Source organism: Equus asinus, chromosome 20 (assembly GCF_041296235.1).
Source record: "Equus asinus isolate D_3611 breed Donkey chromosome 20, EquAss-T2T_v2, whole genome shotgun sequence".
In the NCBI taxonomy this organism is placed as follows: domain Eukaryota; kingdom Metazoa; phylum Chordata; class Mammalia; order Perissodactyla; family Equidae; genus Equus; species Equus asinus.
In genome coordinates, this window is record NC_091809.1 from 107,809,154 (window position 1) to 107,829,512 (window position 20,359).

At 35.7% G+C, this 20,359-nt stretch overlaps 1 protein-coding gene across 5 annotated transcripts in view; it reads left to right on the plus strand.

Annotated features, from left to right (window-relative positions):
* Nucleotides 1–20,359, plus strand: part of ANO3 (anoctamin 3) — a 439,146-nt gene that overhangs the window by 254,578 nt on the left and 164,209 nt on the right. For all 5 annotated transcript variants that reach the window (XR_011495962.1, XM_070491365.1, XM_070491367.1 and 2 more), the window contains one exon: nt 10,956–11,074. Coding sequence is in view for 4 of the 5 variants with exons in the window: in XM_070491365.1 (XP_070347466.1) it covers nt 10,956–11,074 (119 nt within the window). In the remaining variant the exon portion in view is untranslated. The remainder of the gene's footprint in view (nt 1–10,955; nt 11,075–20,359) is intronic.

Below are 20,359 nucleotides of genomic sequence, written 5' to 3' on the forward strand. Positions count from 1 at the left end.
CTCCTTCAGCTATCTCGAACTCTGCTTCTTTACTATCAACTAGTTGATGATAAATGGTTCTTTGATGAGATATTTCACTGTCTGGACCAAAGGAGGAAACCTGTGCAACATTTATTTTAGGGACTCAATACAGTCCCTAAATTTTATATTTTATATATATTAATTTTATATCTAAAAATCTATCACAATAAAAATAATAACAGAAATGAAAAACATTTTTGCTCACACTTTTATTTATAATAAGTATCAAACTTAGAAATGGAAGCAAATTGAACATTCTAGTAATATGGGAGTGGTTAAATAAATTGTAGAACATCTCCATGCTAGAATATCACATAACCATTAATAAATTGTATTATCGAATGTCTAGTGACATGTTAATAAGTGGGTTAAAAAGAGCTTAAATACAAATGTAGACCTCTCAGTTTAGTTAAAAATGTATTGGAAAAGAACTAGAAAGATATGTACCAGCGTGCTAGCTAATAGTGAGTATCTCCACGTGTTGGGATAATTTGTGGTTATATTTCTACTTGATGTCTGTATTTTCTTTCTTTTTTCTCCAAACCACATATACAAATATGACTATGTAAAGAAAAATATTCACATCAGAATTTTTTAGTAAGTAGGGAAAAATGCTCATATTTCAGTCAAAATAGCCCAGAGTTCTATTGATAGTTTTCAAATCTGAAATTTGAAACTAGTTGATAGTCATCCAGTATTTGGAATAATAGTGATACAGAAAGATTCTATTCTGATCCCCCATTCCCAGGCAATATAATCTTACTTTTCCTCTAACAGAGACAAGTTTCCTCAACCTCCTCTCTATCCTTTTGCTGTTATCACATAAGATTTGCTCAGTTGAGCAAGGCTTACATTCATGTCCATAGCTTGCTGGACTTTCCTATGAGCAATGCCACTGAACTGGGTCTTTTCCTTCTCATAAATTGAATAGAAATAGAATAAAGCCAGAATTTATCAAAAAGTGGTACTATCTGCCCCGACACTATTTTACAACTTCAGAGTGAATTTATTTATAACCTGCAGAAGTTAAGCCCTGAGTTTTCAGTAGTGAACAGTTTGGTGGCCTGGCCGCATTGCCTGCGTCAGGGCTTCTCAACTCTGGCCATACATTCAAGTCACTGGAGAGCTTTTAAAATTCCTTCGGTCCCAAATCCAGAGAATCAATTTTAATTGGTCCAAAAAGTGACATCAGTGATGCATACTTTTAACTTTTACCCAAGCAAATATTAAATGTAGCCAGAATTAAGAATTTCTAGGCTAAAACTTATATCTTGCTTCCTTTCTGAGGACATGATTAAGGTACTTTTTCATAACTTTTTAAGCAATGAGCTGTGTTATTAAAATAGCACTCTGAATGACTGTAAATTAGTTATATTTTTGATAAAGCCCCTTTTTGTGTGGATGGCATTGAAGCAGTGCTAGATTACTGTTTCCTAATTAAAGGAAGACAGCCACCAGCAGGCTCATTTCATATAAAAAACCAAAAAGACCACTTCATCAGAACAAATACACTGAATCAGAGTACAAAGGTCTTTCCCACAGTAATTAATTCTGAAACAAGTTACTCTTGTAAGTTATTTTCTAATGAGAAAAAAAACCCAAAATGAAAATCTTGTCCAAAATATCCATACAGGTGGCACAGTTGCACAGCACATTTCACTAAAAATTCTCTGAAATTGCTACTAGTTAATAGCCTAACAGTAACTCTAGACGTGAAAACCTTTCTATTCAATTCCATGCATCTTATTTTTGGCAGCTTGCCATCACAAATACTAATATTTTCTCTAAATGCTGAGTGTAATTGAATGCCATAACTCCACATTTCTTTCTTCCTCATTCTAGTGTGTCTCAATCATTTGACATACTTGTATTTATATCTCTCCAAGCATTCTAACTCATACTCAATGTTTTAGCATCCCCCAGCATCATTCTATCATTCTTTCAATTTAAAGAAACATCACAGCTTCTGAAGGAGTTAAAACATGAACACATGAGGTGTTCACCTTTATAATGAAGGTGAGAGTGAGACTAGCTGACTGTAGTATCACCAAACATTACAGGAGTCCATCTGGATGTAACACCTGGCTGAGAAATACTCTTTTAGAGTTAGCTGCATATCTACGATGTGTATGTTTTTGCTGTCTTTGAGAAGTCAAGCAAAATGACCTTAAATATACCAAGAGTGTTATTAAATAAAGCATATATTTTATTATACTTATGCTTAAGTATTTTACTTATGCTAAGTATTTTAACAATACAATATCTCTTTTAAATTCAATGAAGTTGCATTCTCTAATTTTGCTTTTATAGTGCAGCTACCAGCTTCTAGCATTGGGTTCGTTATTGCATGGGAGTTTCCAAGTACCAATAGGCTCTGATACAATATTTTGAACCTGACTGATGCATCTAATTAATAGATTTTATTTTTTACAATGAACTGCTTTGAACTGTTTAGAATGAACTACTATATTGAACAATGAGAATATTAATGCTGTAGCAGAGTTAACTGCATGTGGCCAGTGTTTCACAGAGGATTGATACTTCTCATTGTTCAGAATGAGAGCCATGGAGGACGGAATATTCATGGATCTAGTAATTCAGAGCTGGGAATTTCCACTAAGGTTGCCTAACAGAATTTGTAGTATATTATGGGTAAATTGCTCTTTTCTCAGGTAGACATTGGTGAAATCTCCATTCTTCTATCCACTAGCTGTGGGACTGTGCCATATTGTTGACCTCTCTGACCTCAGTGATCTCATTTGTAAATTGGAATTAATGATGCATGCTTTGCCAGATGTTGTATCAAATGAAGAGGCACAGCTCCATCACAGCTCCTAGCACATTGTTGTAGAGATTCAAAAAATATTCGTTCATTGCTTTCTGCAATCTCTTAATAATGTTGTCTTTCACACAAAATTCTGCTGGGTTCAGAGATGTTGTCTTCCTATTATCACCAAAATGTGATTCTTATGGCAGAGTGGAATAACTATAATTTACTGAACTCTTATTGCACAACTCTCTACCTGCATTATCTCACTTAATTCTCATAACAATCTTTTGAGTTAGCTACAGTTATCAACTTCTCTTCACAGATGAGGAACCTGATTTGCCAAGAGATAAAATCAATTTCCAGATGCCAGATAGCTAGCCAATGGAGAACTGAGACTCCAACCCAGGGAGTCTTTGTCCCTCACCTCCTCTCTTAATCACCACAATGAGGACAGAGGCCTTTAAGGTAGAAAGAGGTTAATGATGTCCATAGAACACTAGCTATGCAACACGTTAATATGTGTCAGACTGGGAGCACGGAAAGATGGCGGGTAACCTTGCATAATAAAATATATTTAGGAGATGACTGATTACAAAAAGCCAATCAGATTGGGAGGTTTAGAATTTTGTTAGGTGTTCTTCTTTCATTCTTTTTATTGTCATCTCTGAGCCTTTAATTCTACTTTGCATACAGCAGCTCACAAAGCCAGGGCACCATTCCGCTCAGTGCCCCCAGCTGCACAGACACACATACACACAATCATTCTTGAAAGTGCTGAGCCATGTAACAGTGAATTTGAAATCTTGGTGTGGCAATAATCTTGTCCATTAACCCTAGAGTCCCTGCTACCATCACCCACCCTTTTCCTTGTTCTTATGCTGGAAAATGACACGGACAGAGAAATTTATATTAACAAGTACCTGATGTTTGATTCTCCCCATGCCCATGCTGCAGTAAAATCAGGTAACTTTGAAATGAAATCAACAGCGTTCATTAAAACCAACATAATTTGAGTCCGACCAACCAAAATATATGTGTATCTAATCTTGTGAAGTCAACATTTTGCTAAGATGATGAACCGACTCCCTCGGGAAGTGGTTTATATTAGAGCATTGAGGCATTTGTTTGCTTTCTACAAGCTTAGTAGTGTAGCTCAGTGGAGTGTTTATTGGTCTTACTTCTTAAAACAGTTATGGTCAAATGAGTAAATGGTAATTTTGCTTTCATTATGTAATATTAGATCATCTCCGCTAATTTTCATATTAAGATGGTATAAAAAAGAAATTTCTACAATGTTACCAACCTATTTAAGGATTACAGAATTAAGGGCATTACACTGAAAGAACATATTCTTTTCCAATTGTGACAACCTCACAGTCACTATAAATCTTTCTGATTATTTATTAAACACATTAAATAACTCCTCTTGGCTCAATTTTCAAATTGTGTTCGGAATCTGACCCTGCTCTCCACTTGCTGCTGCAAGTGCTGTATCCGCTGCTATGCCTTGGTCCAGTTGGCCGCCATCGCATGGTGGACCAGTGTAATAACTTTCAAATGGGTTTCTCTGCTCCAATTCTTGTCTCCTTAGAGTCTGTCTTCTACACAACAGTTACAGGAAGCCTTAATAAAAGGAAAATTAAATCTCCGCATTTCTCCACTCAAATCCTTCCAGGCTGCCCTTTACATTTAAGATGTGAACTCCTTACTGTGGCCTCCCAAGGCCTTATTGGGTATCTGGGCCCGGCCTCCAGAACATATCACTCATGATGCCGCAGCAAATTCAACCTTCTTTTGTTCCTTGCTCATGATAATCTTGCTGTTATCAAAGGGCCTTTCACTGAAAGAAATATGTTCATAATACTTTAGAAGTATTACCTGAAATTATATGATTTATTTTTCTCCCTCTTTCTGTTTCTAGAGGACAGAGACTTTGTCAATCTTATTGAAGCCTATAGCCCAGAATCAAGAACAGTACCTGGCACATAGTAGGTGCTCAAAGAATATTTTTAGCTTCAGTGAAAGGACTGACGAATGAATGACAGAGAGGATATTGACACACACATCTCTTTCAAGAGTCTGCTGTAGAATTCGCCCAACACTGTGCTCTCCCTGATGTCATTCATCACTGTGGTTTTTCTCACCTGTTAGTAATCAATACTTTGTTAGTCTTCTCACTGAGAACGTAATCTGATTACCTTATTCTTTTTCATTTAAGCTGTATTGACAAACCTTTTTGTAGAGCATTTAAAGATCTAATAGTCATCACTCTTCTTAAGAAGTAGGAGGATGCCTTTTTAACGTTACTCTTATGTGAAGTGCTCCCTAGTACTCAGTCATTTAAATGCTTCCTCTTCTGTATTAATATAGCACTTTGGATATGATTATTCACACTCAGTTCACTAGATGATAATAACTGCTTTCTATATCTATCTTATTCGTATTGCCTAGCACATACTATCTACTCAATGAAGGGTAAGTGGATAAGTGGTGATTGCGTAAATGTATGGAAGGATGAATGTGGATAGAATAAACGCTGGCACACTGACACAATGGAAAGCAGCTTATCTGCAGAATTTGCTTAGCTGTGGGATTGACTGAGTACAGCTCCAGCAGTACCCTCACTCTGACTGGCTAGATAGGACTTCAGAACAATGATAGCATTAAGGAGAAATAGATAACAATCGACCTGCAGAGAATAAGCCTGGAGCTTCATTATCACCATGTTCTAACCACTGAGTAAACCATCTATGGACCGTTAGATTTACTCCTCACAGGAAACTTTGGTGGAATAATACTTTTAAAAGTCATGGCATTTACAAGCAGTCAGAAATCCAGTTTCAGGTACTAACTATATCACTAACTACAAGGGTACGCACCATCCGTGCCTTGGTTTCCTGATTTGCGAAATGGAGGTATCAGTATTATGGTTTGATTCCTTCTTATAATGTAAATAGAGATTATTTGAGCAGAATTGGATTAAGAGCTTTTATAAGATACTAGTGAGAATATATGTTGGAGATGATGTATAAATAATAAAGTATGAAAATAACCTTGGGCCATTATTGTTATTATTATTTTTTTAAGCTTAAGCTTGACTACTCTGGCAACCCTGGAACACAGCATCATTAGCCCTGTATGGGAAGGTTGCACAGTTGCACATAAGTGGAGGCCAACTAATAAGATCACTCATGCATATTGAGAATTGTTCATGAGCGACCTCATCCATTTCCTAATGCTCCAGGAGTTATAATACAATGTAACAAAATAATGAAATAAAATGGCATTATAATAAGAATGATTGAGCTGGAATAATTTGGCTATTAAAATCACAATCCTAGAGATAGCTGTCAAGTTTATGGTGTAGTCATACTACTCTGCCATATTGATCAGTTCCCTCAAATCTTGAGCTGATGCTGGCTTGCAAACAAAATTTAGAAGACTTATTGGATTCTCACTTGACTCAACAAAAGCTTTCATCGTAAATCATATTACTGATGATAGGAAAAGGGATTTGTAGATTAAAGTTTAAATTGTTCCTTGGCATACTCAAGGTAATTACATTGTTTCCTATACACTTCAGCTTTAAAATGAAAGATAGGGCTTTTTTGGTAGCCCCAAATTACATAATTTGTTTTGTAGATTCTTAGGTACTAGAATTGTGAATTTAAAGAAAGACCAAAGAGAGTATATGTTTCTTCAAGACCTTATGTGTACAAGTCACATAAATTTTTCCATTTAATCCTTGGAGAATATTAGTTCTCTTTCCATTAGATCAGGCTCCCTGCTTCAACATATTAAATGATTTTCTTAAGCTTTGAGAATTTTTTTTAATATAACAGCTTTAGTTGAGATGTAATTCCTGTACCATACAATTCACCTGTTTAAAGTGCACAGTTCAGTAGTTTTTGGTATGTTCACAGAGATGTGCACCCTTCACCACAATCAATTTAGAACATTGCGTCACCTCCAGAAGAAACCTCATACCTCTTAGTAGTCACCTGTTATTCTCACCCCAATCCTTCAAGCCAGAGACAACTATGAATTTACTTTATTTCTCTATAGATTATTCTGGACAGTTCATATAAAAGGACTCATACGATGTTTGGTCTCTTCTGACTGGCATTTTTCACTTAGCATAATGTTTCCAGGGTTCATCCATGTTTTAGCATTAATCATTAGTTCATTCCTTTTATTACTGAGTTATTCCATGGTAAGGATAAACCACATTTGATTTAATTATTTGCAAACATTTTCTCCCATTCTGTAGGTTGTCTTTTCACTTCCTTGATGCTGTTCTTTAAAGCACAAAACTTTGAATTTTTATGAAATCCAATTTGTCTACTTTTTCTTTTTTAAAATGTTGTGTGTCTTCCTATCATTCACCTACTAGAGAGCAGTAAGATTTCCATTTGTCATAATCAAAATTATCCTACCTATTGTATAAGAAAGTTGTTCAATGTTTTAGTTGTTTGAAAGTCTATTTTTCTTAATTATTGAACTTTATGGATTTTAAGGCATTATCAGTTGCGAGAAGGACCATCAAATTAATAAGCACTTTTAGGAAAAATGGTTTGCTACCATGTTAAATAAATACACGGACTATTTACTCCATCCTAATTTCAGAAATACTAAAATGTGGGAGAAAAACGTCTTAAGAAAAGGAAATGTGATATATATTTGGCATTGTAATTTAGAATCATTGCTTAAACTATTCACTTTATTTGACATTTAATTGATGCTCTGGGCATATGTGAAAGAAAGGTCTTGTCACCACATGGGGTAAATTTCATACAAGTAAGAGTTTATGCCCTTGATAAGAACCAAAACATGTTGGTGGGTTTCATGTCTATTTCAGAGGATCCTACTGATGGAAGAGGGATTAGCTTCATTAATCAAAATGAAATGTGGTCCTCTTCCTTGTTGCTCTCAGCTATTGATTGGCATTAGTACCAACTCCAAAAATTTTTTAAAATTCTGCCATTTATGATACAAATAATCTTCTGGCAAGAATAACAGGAAAAGGTCTGAGGGGGAGGGGAAACTACCATTTCACAGCCAAAATAAATAAAATCTTTCACATTTGTTTCATGCTGTAGTTTTTCACTCTTTGTCCTTAAGTTTACATACTTTTACAAAGTTGCATTCAGAAGAGAAAGCACATTTAAAATAAAATATGTCAAAATAGTCAAAAAACAACTTTTTAACTGAATATTATATTTGAACTATGTGTATATGTTGCCAGTCTGTAAAATTAGCAATTTAATGGATGGAAAATATTCCCACATATAAGTATACCATTCATTCACCAATTTATTCAGCAAATACTAATTGCTTACGATGTACTATACAGTGAACTAAATGCTGGAAATGTAGCAGTGAACCAAACAGACACTGCACTGATGGCACTTACAGTGGGAAGAGGCGGGTCATAAGATGGCAATTGTTTCTGTATTTTATTATCCGTAGGCTTCAGAGAACATTCTTGTGGACGTAGATTTGCTTTCCTTTAGATTATGATTTTAGGATCACTCTCCCATTGTGCTGTTAAGACATATTGACACATTTTGTTCCATAAGTTTTACTAATTTATATCGTTACAGAACATAAATGATTATATCAGTTTCCCTAGCATCTTGCCACCAATGGGTATTTTTATTTAAAAAAAGATGCAAAAGAATATTTATATACTAGCATAAAATAGTACCATTTTTTATTTTAAATTCTTGGTCACAGAGAATATTAAACGACATAAAAATTTACTACTTGTCTGTCGATAGTCCTTATCTTTATCCTCCAGTTTACCTGTGTGACTTACTGCTTCACCTCATCAGGTCTTTGCTCAAATGTTCCTAGGTTTCTCTGAATTAAAATAACACCTCCTCCACACCTTGGACACCTGCATCCTTCCTCTCTTCCGTATTTTTCTCCAATGCACCGACCACAAAACATATTTAATACTTTACTTCACTTTTTTTATTGTTTTTCTCTTATTTGACTGTTCCTTGAAGGCAGAGTTTTGTTTGCTGCTATATCTCCAAGGCTTAAAAGAATATCTGCATAGCATACATGTATAATAAATAATTATTGAACAGATGAATGAGATGTAATTTACCTAAATCTAGGGGAAACATTATAGTATATTCACAAATATCTACTTTGTAACCACATCCAGATGTGTTTCAGTTCTGGATGCACCTCTTACTGGTTTAGTGACTTTGGCATGCTATTTAATTTCTGTATGCCTTAGTTTATTTATTAATAAATGGGGGTAAAAATGATACCCACTTTGTAGAGCTGTTAGAAGGATTGAAGGAAAGAATACGTGCAGAGTTTCTGGCTGTTAGAATGTACTCAGCAAATGTTAACCACCAATCAGGTGTTAGCTGTTATTAAGAGGTCTAGGTATAACCTTAAATGCTTAGAACATTTTAATATAATTGGCAATTAACTGCATCTTAAGACATAATCTGACCTGTCCAATCTTAGTTCATACCACTGCTAAGAACGTGATACTACTAACTGTGCATGGCATTACGTTATGGCAGATTTTAAGCATTACTACTAAAAGAAATTAATATGTGTTTTATAAACAAAATTGTTCTGTATTCTGTTACAATACTAAGTCACATGACTGAACTCTTGAAAGCACTATATATAGTTGTCCATGTCAAAGTTCATATTTGAAAGGTATTACTAGATTGAATAAATTACATCTCTCCAAAAAATTTTCATTTATTTGAAAGGCTAAATATATAGGAATCTGTCTGCTTTTGGATTTGAAGAGACATTTATATCACATGGAATACAATTTTGTGAAGGATGTCAGAAGTTCTTGGTCATACTTACAACCACTATAGATATTTCCTATTTTATACTCTTTTACCTTGATTATGGCTTGTTCATTATTCATGTACATCCTTGTATGTGATTTATATTACAGTGTCTTACCTTTTTTTTTGTCATTCCAATGGTAATTATCATTTTGCAATGTTCTCTTTTCCTTTTTTGAAGTTATAGTTTCATTTCAACCTCCTAATATACGTTTAATCTTTCCTGTAATGTTTGTTAGCATTTCTTCTATGGTTTCTCAGACTTCTTACATCCTTCAGTTAAATTCACATATATAAAATTTTTCAACTTTTAATAAAACAAATTCTAAAATCAACAGTTTTTTTTTTTTTTTTTTAAGGATTGGCACCTGGGCTAACAACTGTTGCCAATCTTTTTTTTCTGCTTTATTTCCCAAAAGCGGCCCCCCCCCCCCCCAGTACATCGTTGTATATCTTAGTTGCAGGTCCTTCTAGTTGTGGGATGTGGGATGCCACCTCAACGTGGCCTGACGAGTGGTGCCATGTCCACGCCCAGGATCTGAACCCTGGGCCGCCGCAGCCGAACACGCGAACTTAACCACTCGGCCACGGAGCCGGCCCCTCAAAATCGATAGTTTTTAATTAAGGAAATAAATGCTTAGGAATCTATTTAATTCTTAGAAATATCTCTATTTTCAAGTTTCAAAAGAGATCTTATGTCCAATAGAGTTTGCATGATTCTAATTTTATTTTCAAAAAATTTAAGTATGTTAAATAGCAGAGATGCATTTAATTGTTATGAAAGTTACTGTAGTGTTGGCATTAATCCAGTAATAGGCAAGCTTTCATGTTATTGCATTTTTTGCTTATTTATAGGATGGATGGGTCATTTGAAAAATTATATTTGGGCAAACCTTGGGAAAATGTGAAACAAAGAGAGAACAGTACATTTAAAGAAAGAGAATGGTCGTTTTTACTAATCACCAAAAACAACCAACTCAGCCAGCTTTATTTGTGAAACAAAGAAATAGAGGCTTCTTGTTTTTTTTTTTAAAGATCTTATTTTTTTCCTTTTTCTCCCCAAAGCCCCCCGGTACATAGTTGTATATTCTTCGTTGTGGGTCCTTCTAGTTGTGGCATGTGGGACGCCGCCTCAGCGTGGTTTGATGAGCAGTGCCATGTCTGCGCCCAGGATTCGAACCAACGAAACACTGGGCCGCCTGCAGTGGAGCGTGCGAACTTAACTACTCGGTCACAGGGCCAGCCCCTAGGCTTACTTCTTTTTAAAAAAATAAGAGAGAGAAAAGGAAGAACAATAAAAATGAATGTAATTTTCTCTCTCTCTTTTCTAGCCCTAGGAAAAGATAAAGATTACATGGATGAATCAGAACATGCTAACTATGACCGATCTCGTCTCATTAAAGACTCTGTTCCCAAAGATAATTCTGAATCCAAGACAAGATTGTCTAAGGTAATGCAAATTAAACTGCCAGTAAGTCAGGTGAAGACCGTAACTTCTAAAACCATTCAGTTCTTTTCAATATTAATCTATATTGTGCTGGAGAGTATAAGAGGGCGTACAGTTTAATAGACACCTTTAAAGACTCAAAAATGAAAAGTTACGTGTAGACATCATATTCATTTATATTATCAAACAGAATTTTTAAAAATCTGAAATGTAAAATTATTCAGTAATATTTTCTTTAGGTGTTTATTTCTTCATTTTTCATATTTTTTGAAGGACAGCATGGTTTAATGAGAACATGGAGTTTAGTATCAAATGGACCAGGATTTGAATTCTAGTTCTGCTGCTGACTAGTTATGATGACTTCAGCAGGTTCATTAAACTTGCTGAGTCTTGTTTTCCTCATCTGTAAAATTAGACTCACGTTGTCTGCTGACAAAATTCTTTGATGACTACGTGAGATAACCATATGGAAGCATCTAGAGCACAGTAAAAGCTGAGTCTATGGCAGGTTTTGTAACAACTTAGAGGTTGAGAATACCTCACTGAAACTTATAGTTCATCAACAAATTAATAACTGGGATGGAGTTCAGTTTACAAGCCCCTGGCTCCAGAATCTCACCATCCCTCAGACAGAGCGATTTTGTGGACTCTTCAGAGCATCTGAGTCTGGTAATCCAACCAAAAGCCACCCTTTTGATGCTTTCCAAGACAAATCCTGGCTCAACGCAAGCTCCTTCTTTTTTCATTGTTTCTTATGGATTAAGTGGAAATGGCTTGTAAAAGAAATTTGCAGTTTAACACAAGGAATGACTTAGCTTTCATTGTCACTGCATGTCTGATAATCTCATCCTTGAATATATATTTCTCTGTGATGTTTGGTTTGGTTCAACTTGGATTAATTTTGCAAAACCCTTCGTTAGTCACCATGAAAGCCTTAGTGAAGAAATGCGGCACAATTTAGATATTACTATCACAAGTGAGACCAAATAGGTGCAGGGATAAATACTTGTGTGAAATTTCTTTATTCCTCTTTGGTTTTGTTTTGCTAAATGGGGTCACTATTTTATGCTAATAATTCTTAGATTATCTTCACCAATCAGGAGTTAATCTCCCACGTTTACTTCATCTGCCTCACTGTGTCTGTCTGATCAACACAATGGATGTTTAGAATGTCTCTGCTATGTCTGTACAGCATTGTTCCAAGTTACCTGAGAAGAGTTATAAGAAAAATTGAGAAAACAACAGATGTTGCCTTAAGATGCTGATAGCACCAATGGGAAGACAAACACAGTATGCTTCACATTATTAGAAAATAAACTGAGATTAAATGCAATCCATGTTACCTGCTTCTTTAGAATTTACCAGATGCCACCAATGACACCCACCATTTCATTTATGCTCCATAGTGGCCATTTCCCAAATATCACTTTGAGTAGACTTGAATTTTAGAATATAAAGTTAAGAAGAAATAGTTAAACCTGCATGCATATTTTGTTTTTGGCATTAAAATAGGAGAATGATGTGTGGTGATGGTAACAGACCACAGTTGTTCAATCTAAAATATCCTAGTCTAATGTCTTATTGAATCTGCCTGATTACATACTCTTCTACTCAAACTGTAAAAAATTGTCATGCAAGGTCGGCCCCGTGGCATAGTGGTTAAGTTTAGTGTGCTCTGCTTCAGCGGCCTGGGGTTCAAGGGTTTTCCCTGGCACAGACCTACACCACTCGCCAACCATGCTGTGGCAGCAACCCACATACAAAATACTGGAAGATTGGCATGGATGTTAGCTTGGGGCTAATCTTCCTAAAGCAAAGAAAAAAAGAAAAGAAAAAAGAGGAAGATTGGCAACAGCTGTTGGCTCAGGGCCAATCTTCCTCACACACATACACAAAAAATTGTCATGAATCACCTGAACATTTTGGAGTTGCTCTTCTAACTTTTATCAAAATATGCCCACTTTTATCCTTTTCATAGTTCAAAGCACAGCACAAATTACATTTGAACAAATGGTTCCATTACAAAAAGAAAAAGGTGTTTAAAGTCCATTAGCTAGTTGCTTGCAAAGGTTATTTACAAATGAAGGGCAAAATAATCTGCTCAGAATGTGTTCTTTGTGCACATTTGTCACAGGAAACCTCAAAAAGCAATGACCTATAGGGGCTAGCCTGTTGGTGTGGTGGTTAGGTTCTCATGCTCCTCTTTGGCAGCCTGGGGTTCGCAGGTTTGGATCCTGGGTGTAGACATAGCAATGCTCATCAAGCCGTGCTGTGGCAGCATCCCACTTAAAAAAAAAATAGAGGAAGATTGGCAACAGATGTTAGCTCAGGGCCAGTCTTCCTCACAGAAAAAAATTATAAAAAAAAAAGCAGTGACCTATATCTCTACTCTTTGGATGTTTCTGGATACCCTTCAATTTATAAATTTGTTGATCTTCCTCTTATTCTACCCCACCATTAAATGATATGAGTATATATGTGTAAATATGTGTGTATGTATGAAAGTGTATATATTTTAAATTGTATCTTATGTAATTGATACTATTAATTCATTTATGCCCTACAAAATAGCAACTTCCATATGGCTTAAATTAACATGTATTAATATATATGTATATAATTACATGCCTGAAGATCTGTGTCTCACACATTATTTGTTGGGCTAATTGTACTGGTTGCAACCTGCCCATACATATTATGCAATGTAACTGATATTTTATTTTCTTTACAAAAGTCACTCTATTGGAAAGGGACCATTTTCAAGTTGACAGGAAGGTTTATAAAGAGTTAACAGGAAAGGAGCACAAACTCTCAGGGAAAAGTAAATCCTAATGTAAACTACATTATGAGTAATGATAAATATTGGATTACAGAAAAAAATAGAACTTTCTAACAAAATTTGCCATCAGCTATAAACTAGGTTCATAGGAAATAACTCCAAACCCTCTAAGGTGGTGTCTTGCATTGAATTTATGTGGAAACTCTGTTGAGCTTGTCACCTGTAAAAACAAACAAATGAACAAACATCTAGAAATACATCTGGCTAGTTGACTGGGCATTGTCTGTTACATCTGTTTAAGCATTTGATTTGTCAACCATTGTGCAAACAGTTCCTGAGTGATGTTGGCTCAGCATGGTGACTTTTTACTTTGATCATGTATCCACTGCTTATGATAATTTAGTAAGCTAATATATGGGTAAGTCACTATAGTTTGTTCTAGAATTAATCTTCAGACGAATTATATCTTTAGAATATTTTGCTTCAAATAATGAATTTTTTTAGCATGTGTCCTTTATACTAAAATTATTTAGTGTTTTAGAGATTAAAAACATCTGTAATATTGATATCTAAGATGATTAAGTGATATTGATAAAGTAATGGTGTATCTTTTTTTATTTATTTGGAAGCTACTATTTCTAAAGCTTGGCACTTTAGGATGGAGAAAGATGACAAACACAGGTAGGTTTTGCTGTGCAGATACTGTATGCAGTACAGGATGCATGCATATAAATGGAGAAAGCTCAGAGGCTCTAGAAATTAGAGATGACACTAAATATGGAATAAGTCTAGCTTTAGCTAGCCTCAAGTTTTATAATAGAAGCCATATATGAATATCTTATGAACCACCCGATCAAAAAATGAGCAAAGGATATGAACAGGCATTTTTCCACAGAAGATATACAGAGGGCCAACAGGCACATGAAAAGATGTTCAATATCACTAATTATGAGGGAAATGCAAATCACAAGTACAATGAGATATCACCTCACATCTGTTGGAATGTTTGTTATTAAAAAGACAAGAAATAATAAGTGTTGGAAAAGATGTGGAGAAAAGGGAACCCTCATATACTAATTCGAAAAGATATTTGCACCCTATGTTCACTGCAGCAATATTCACAATAGCCAAGACTTATAAGCAACCTAAGTGCCCATCAATAGATGAAAGGATAAAGAAGATGTAGTGTGTGTATATACATGTATACACACACACACACACACACACACACACACAGGAATGCTACTCAGCCATGCCATTTGCAACAACATGGATGGACCTTGAGGGTATTATACTAAGCAAAATAAGTCAGACAAAGACAAATACTGCATGATTTCACTCATGTGTGGAAAACAAACAAACAAACATATGGATAAGGAGAACAGATTGGGTGTTACCAGAGGGGAAGGGGGTGGGAGGAGGGTGAAAGGAGTAAAGGGTCACGTATGTATGATGACAGATAAAAACTAGACTATTGTTGATGAGCACGGTGCAGGCTATACAGAAGCCGAAATATAATGATGTACAGCTGAAATTTACACAGTGTTATAAACCAATGTGACCCCAATAAAATAGTAATAAAAATAAATAAATAATTTAAATAAATACATACATCTCTTTGAGGCATTGTGGTAAGTAGAAAATTGGCCTTTCTTTCCCCTATCTACTCTATTTTCAATGAGACTTAGCAGCTCCTCCCATCAGGAGGTAGAATCTACTGTACTGGCCTTGGGTCTTGCTTTGGCCAATAGACTGCTGCAGAAGTGACAGTGTGCCAGTGCTGAGCCTGGGACTCAAAAGATCTTGTGCTCTCATTCTTTCTCGTGGGACTCTACCTCCACCATGTGGACAAGCCAAAACTTGCCTGCAGGAGGATGAGACCATGCGGACCAGATCCTTTGAGCCCAGTTGCCCCAGTTGAAGCAGAGGTGTGAGAAAATCCAGTGGCCAAGACCAGGAAACTCAGACCCATGAGAAAGTCCAGCTGAGACCAGAAGAACTACCAAGCTGGGACCAGCCTACCCATAGAATCATGAGCTAAATAAAAGTTGTTTGGGGGTCTGGCCCTGTAGTATAGTGAGTGAGTCCGGCATGCTCTGCTTTTGCCCCCTGGGTTTGCAGGTTCAGTTTTGGGGCGTGGACCTACACTACTCATCACCCATGCTGTGGCATCAACCCACATATAAAGTGCAGAAAGATTGGCCCAGATGTTAGTTCAGGGCTAATCTCCCTCAGCAAAAAACAAAAACAAAAACAAAAAAACAAGTTGATTGGGGATGGTTTGTTTCTCAGCCATAGATAATGGGTACAGCCACAAATGTTAAAGGGCAGCATGTTGGCTGATACTGGTGATTATTAACAGAAACTGAGTTTTTTCCTCAGTTACTGGGAAGATTTGCAAACATTACCCTGATTTTTTCCACAACATACTCATCCATTTAACTATACAGAGCTCAAGTATATTTTAGATGTCATAACCTAAATTACATGGTATCTAAGCAACCTATCTAAAACATGCTGAAATTGTTTATCAGTTTTTCTTAAAAACTTTATTCACAAAATTGCTTTCTTTGTTATAACATTAAATCAGGGTAGAATTTCAAGATTACCTTCAACTGAACCGTATGTGTACAGTTAGCAACAATCACAACCACCCATTAAAATTGGTGAAGAACTAATTTTTTAAAGGCAAGTTTATTTCTTTTCTAACATTTTGACAAAAAGTCTCTGTCACACCTGTGTGGACAAGAAATTTCAGGAAACACGTCTGTAATGTAAGAAAAGGAAAAATTCTGTAAATTCATTACTGGAGCACCTGGGCTGCATGCAAGCAAAGTTGTAGAGTAGGGAGGGATTGTTTTCCAGATAGTTTGGGTCAATATTGCCTTTCTCTGTCTGACTAGAAGAGAGAGCACTTTGAATAATACTTGAAGACAAGTATTATTGGATGATCATCAGAAGGAAAATCCCTCTCTCCGTCTGGAACCATGTCCCACATGCTGGCTGAGGCCTCTAGATGTGTACAATTTTCGGGGAATGTCTGCAGTTAATCCAGGATCAAACCTGTGAAGCAGAACCCATGGTTTCTGTAGTGGACGTTAATGAGGAGTTTACTGCAGCTACTAGTCCTTGGGATGCCAAAAATAGCTACCGAAGTTGTCAGTGATGAGTCTGGGAATATGAATCTATATTCCAAGTTACAGTGACTTCTCCTTTTAAAGGATGCTGGGTGTCAAGTCAGACAGGAAAGAGGTTGTGGACCAGGAAAATCTTGACATGAATATTTTAGCAATTCATTAAATTTAGATCACAAGGCCATTCAGTTTGGCTGTACCAACTGGCATTGGCAGATGGTGTTCATCTTTAACTCAGCCGGTAACTGGAATAATTTTCTTTTGAGACTGGAGACACATCGTGTAATGGAGCGGGTGACGGGGAGATGGGCTCTGCAGTCTCTGCAGTGGACCTTTCGTGTGGGCATTGGCAACTATGTCATTTGCCTCAGTGGCTCTTTGTCTCCAAATTGTGTACAGAGATCAGTATTCTAAACTTGCATACTTTTTATCTAACAATTGTGAGATAATGATGACTTAAACTACAAGCTAAATGACTAAACTTGGTCCTATGTGACTGCTTTAGTTGACAAGATTACACTGAAATTAAATGCTGATCATTTGTATTTATTGGAATAGTCAGTTTCTAAAGAAAATGTTAATATTTACCTAACTTTAAGACCTGAAGTGATTCTTTTTATATTTAATATATCATTGTGGGAAATTTATCTTAAATATTTAATTTTCATATAAAATAAGGGCCATAGCAAATTATCTTGGTTTTTTAATCTTTTTGACCAGTATTTTAAATTTATTTTCTTGCCTAGAAAAAGAAAACTCCTTTTCCAGCAACCCAAAGAATACCTCTTATCGGCAAAGTCTGTGTCTGATATAGAGGAGGATATTAGCCTCCCTGAACCATTGGGGCCTCTCCCTCCATAGTGCCATTTAGTGACTTTCCTTGACCCTCAGAAATCTTCCCAAGTAAATGGCAAGGACTTGTTCTACATTGTTGACTGCTAATGTAGATTTTCCCGAAGATTTAGTATAAGATTTTCCAGAATCCCTACACATTACCTGTGGATTGCTTAACTCAAATGTGTGTGTGTGTGTGTGTGTGTGTGTGTGTGTTATGATAAAGGTAGCATTTCAAATCAGTAAAGAAATATTGATCTTTCAATAAATATTCTCACAATAACTGGCCAGTTATTTGGAAGAGGCTAAATATTTTTAGAGGCCCTCACGTCTGACACCAAAATGAATTGCTGAAAAGCTAAACAGTTAATAAACTCAAAATGAATATGTAAAAATACAATGAGCATTTTTTCCTAAGTGCAGAATAGACAAGTGGCCTTTCTAAATGACCAATAATAAAATTAATCTTATAAAACTTGATAGATTTGACTATTTAAATACTAATCAGTGTCAAAATTATAATAAAATTAAAAAGTAAGAGATAAACATAAGATGTGGTGATGAACTGACCTAGTGACATGCCAAACAATGGTTAGTTAATATTTTTAAACTACAAAGATATATAATAGATAAATACAAGAGTGAAAAAATAATTGAAAAGCAATATAATTTTAACGTAATATGTTTAGCAGTATTGGTCATTGCAGAAATACTGTTGTAAGCAATGTGTTTTGAACCAAATTAGAAAAGAGTTTAAAACAAAATGAAACCCAATATCAACACTAAACCCTGTCACTTTTACTCCTTATGGGTAGATGTGTATATTGATCCAAATTTTCTAAAAAAACAATTTGACACTAAGGATTAAAAGTCTTTGGCCCACTTTTAGGAATTTATCTGGGGACTGTAATTAGTTGTTAGCCCAAATAATTATGTGTAATGATGTTTCTCATACTGTAATTTTTGGAGCGGTGGGAGGGAATAAAACAAGTGTTCAAGAGTAAAAGATGAAATTAAAAATAGTATTACCCTCAAACAAGGCTATACTATGTTGAAAACTAACTCCCCAAACTATTTTAGGATGATCGGAAACGATCAGACTGTATGGTTACAGAATAAGAAGGTGGTTTTAAACAATATGTACAGTTTGATGCCAATTATATAAAAATAATCCAGCTCTTTTTGGTAGAGAAAATACTTAGAATTATATACAGCAATTGTTTATAGTGTTTACACTGGATGGTAAAATTCAAATGACGTAAAGCTCATTCCATATATTCTTAAATTTAAGCCATAAATATTACCATATTATCATTCCCACTTTAAAATTTTGCAAGCTAGTAAATGACTGGTCCAGGACTTGAAATAAGATGGTTCTGTTTCCCAAAACTACTTTTCTACTTTGCGACACTGGCAAGACAAGCACAGTTCAGGACCTCGCCTTTTTAGTCTGGTAACAATCATAAGTAGCATTTCAGTTTTTCCCCCTAATATGTATAGATCACTTATGTACCAAAAGCTGTGGTAAGCACTTTTTATGTGTTATCTCATTTAATTCTCATAATAACTCAATAAGAGTAAGTAGAGGCTGTCCCATTTTACCAGTGAACAAAATGAGGTTTAAAGAGGAAAGTGTCTTGCCTAGTCTCTGAGCGAGGCAGGAACAATGTCTCTGACTCCAGTACCCTGTGCTTTTCTGACTCTAGTTCAATAGCTAACTGTGGGAAATACACTCACATGCATTAATCATACCTTTCTAAAGCCCTAAAACATCGCCCTGAAGTAGGCAGCTCTGCGTTAATAGTTGTGCAGCTAACTCACAACATGCCAGGAGTGGATTGACCTGTTTCTAACGGACTCTTGTTTCCACCAAGTAAAAATATACAGGGAATTTGTTACAAACTTAATATTACCAAACCTCAGTAGAAGTAGTCACAAGGGAGAAGGCGTATATTCCTTGGGATTACATAATAATCAGTGGAATAAATATTTTCAAATGCATCTACTACAGAGTGTAGGAACCCCCTTTGTCAATTAAAAAAACCACACATACATGTAAAACAAAAACACAAGTCACCACGCTCCTGCACAGAAGCCCTTATAGCTGCCAACAGCTATGTGTAAGCAGAAGGCTGGGAAATCAAGACATGGAGACATTTTAATTATGGGAGTAGATTAAGTAAAAGATGGATTTGTTTGGCTCAATGTCTTAGTCCCCTCAAAGACTACATAGGAAAAAATGTACCTGTCTATTTAGGAGGTCTTATTTCATAAACAATACAAGGAAACAAACAGGATGCCATGGATATTTTCTCTCTCCTGGCACTAATGTCTTGGTATTTAGACACACAGAAGGCTTCCTGAAACACGAACTTACTGGTTTTATCCATGAGAGTTTAAGAGCCCTTTAGCTCTAAAATTTGAGCTGCAATGACTTGTCTGCAGAAATTTTCCATACGTTTATGGGATGTGAAAGTAAATTCAATAAATTAGTGTGTGGGCGTACCAGTTAAATGGTACAGATAATTGTTCTACTTGATA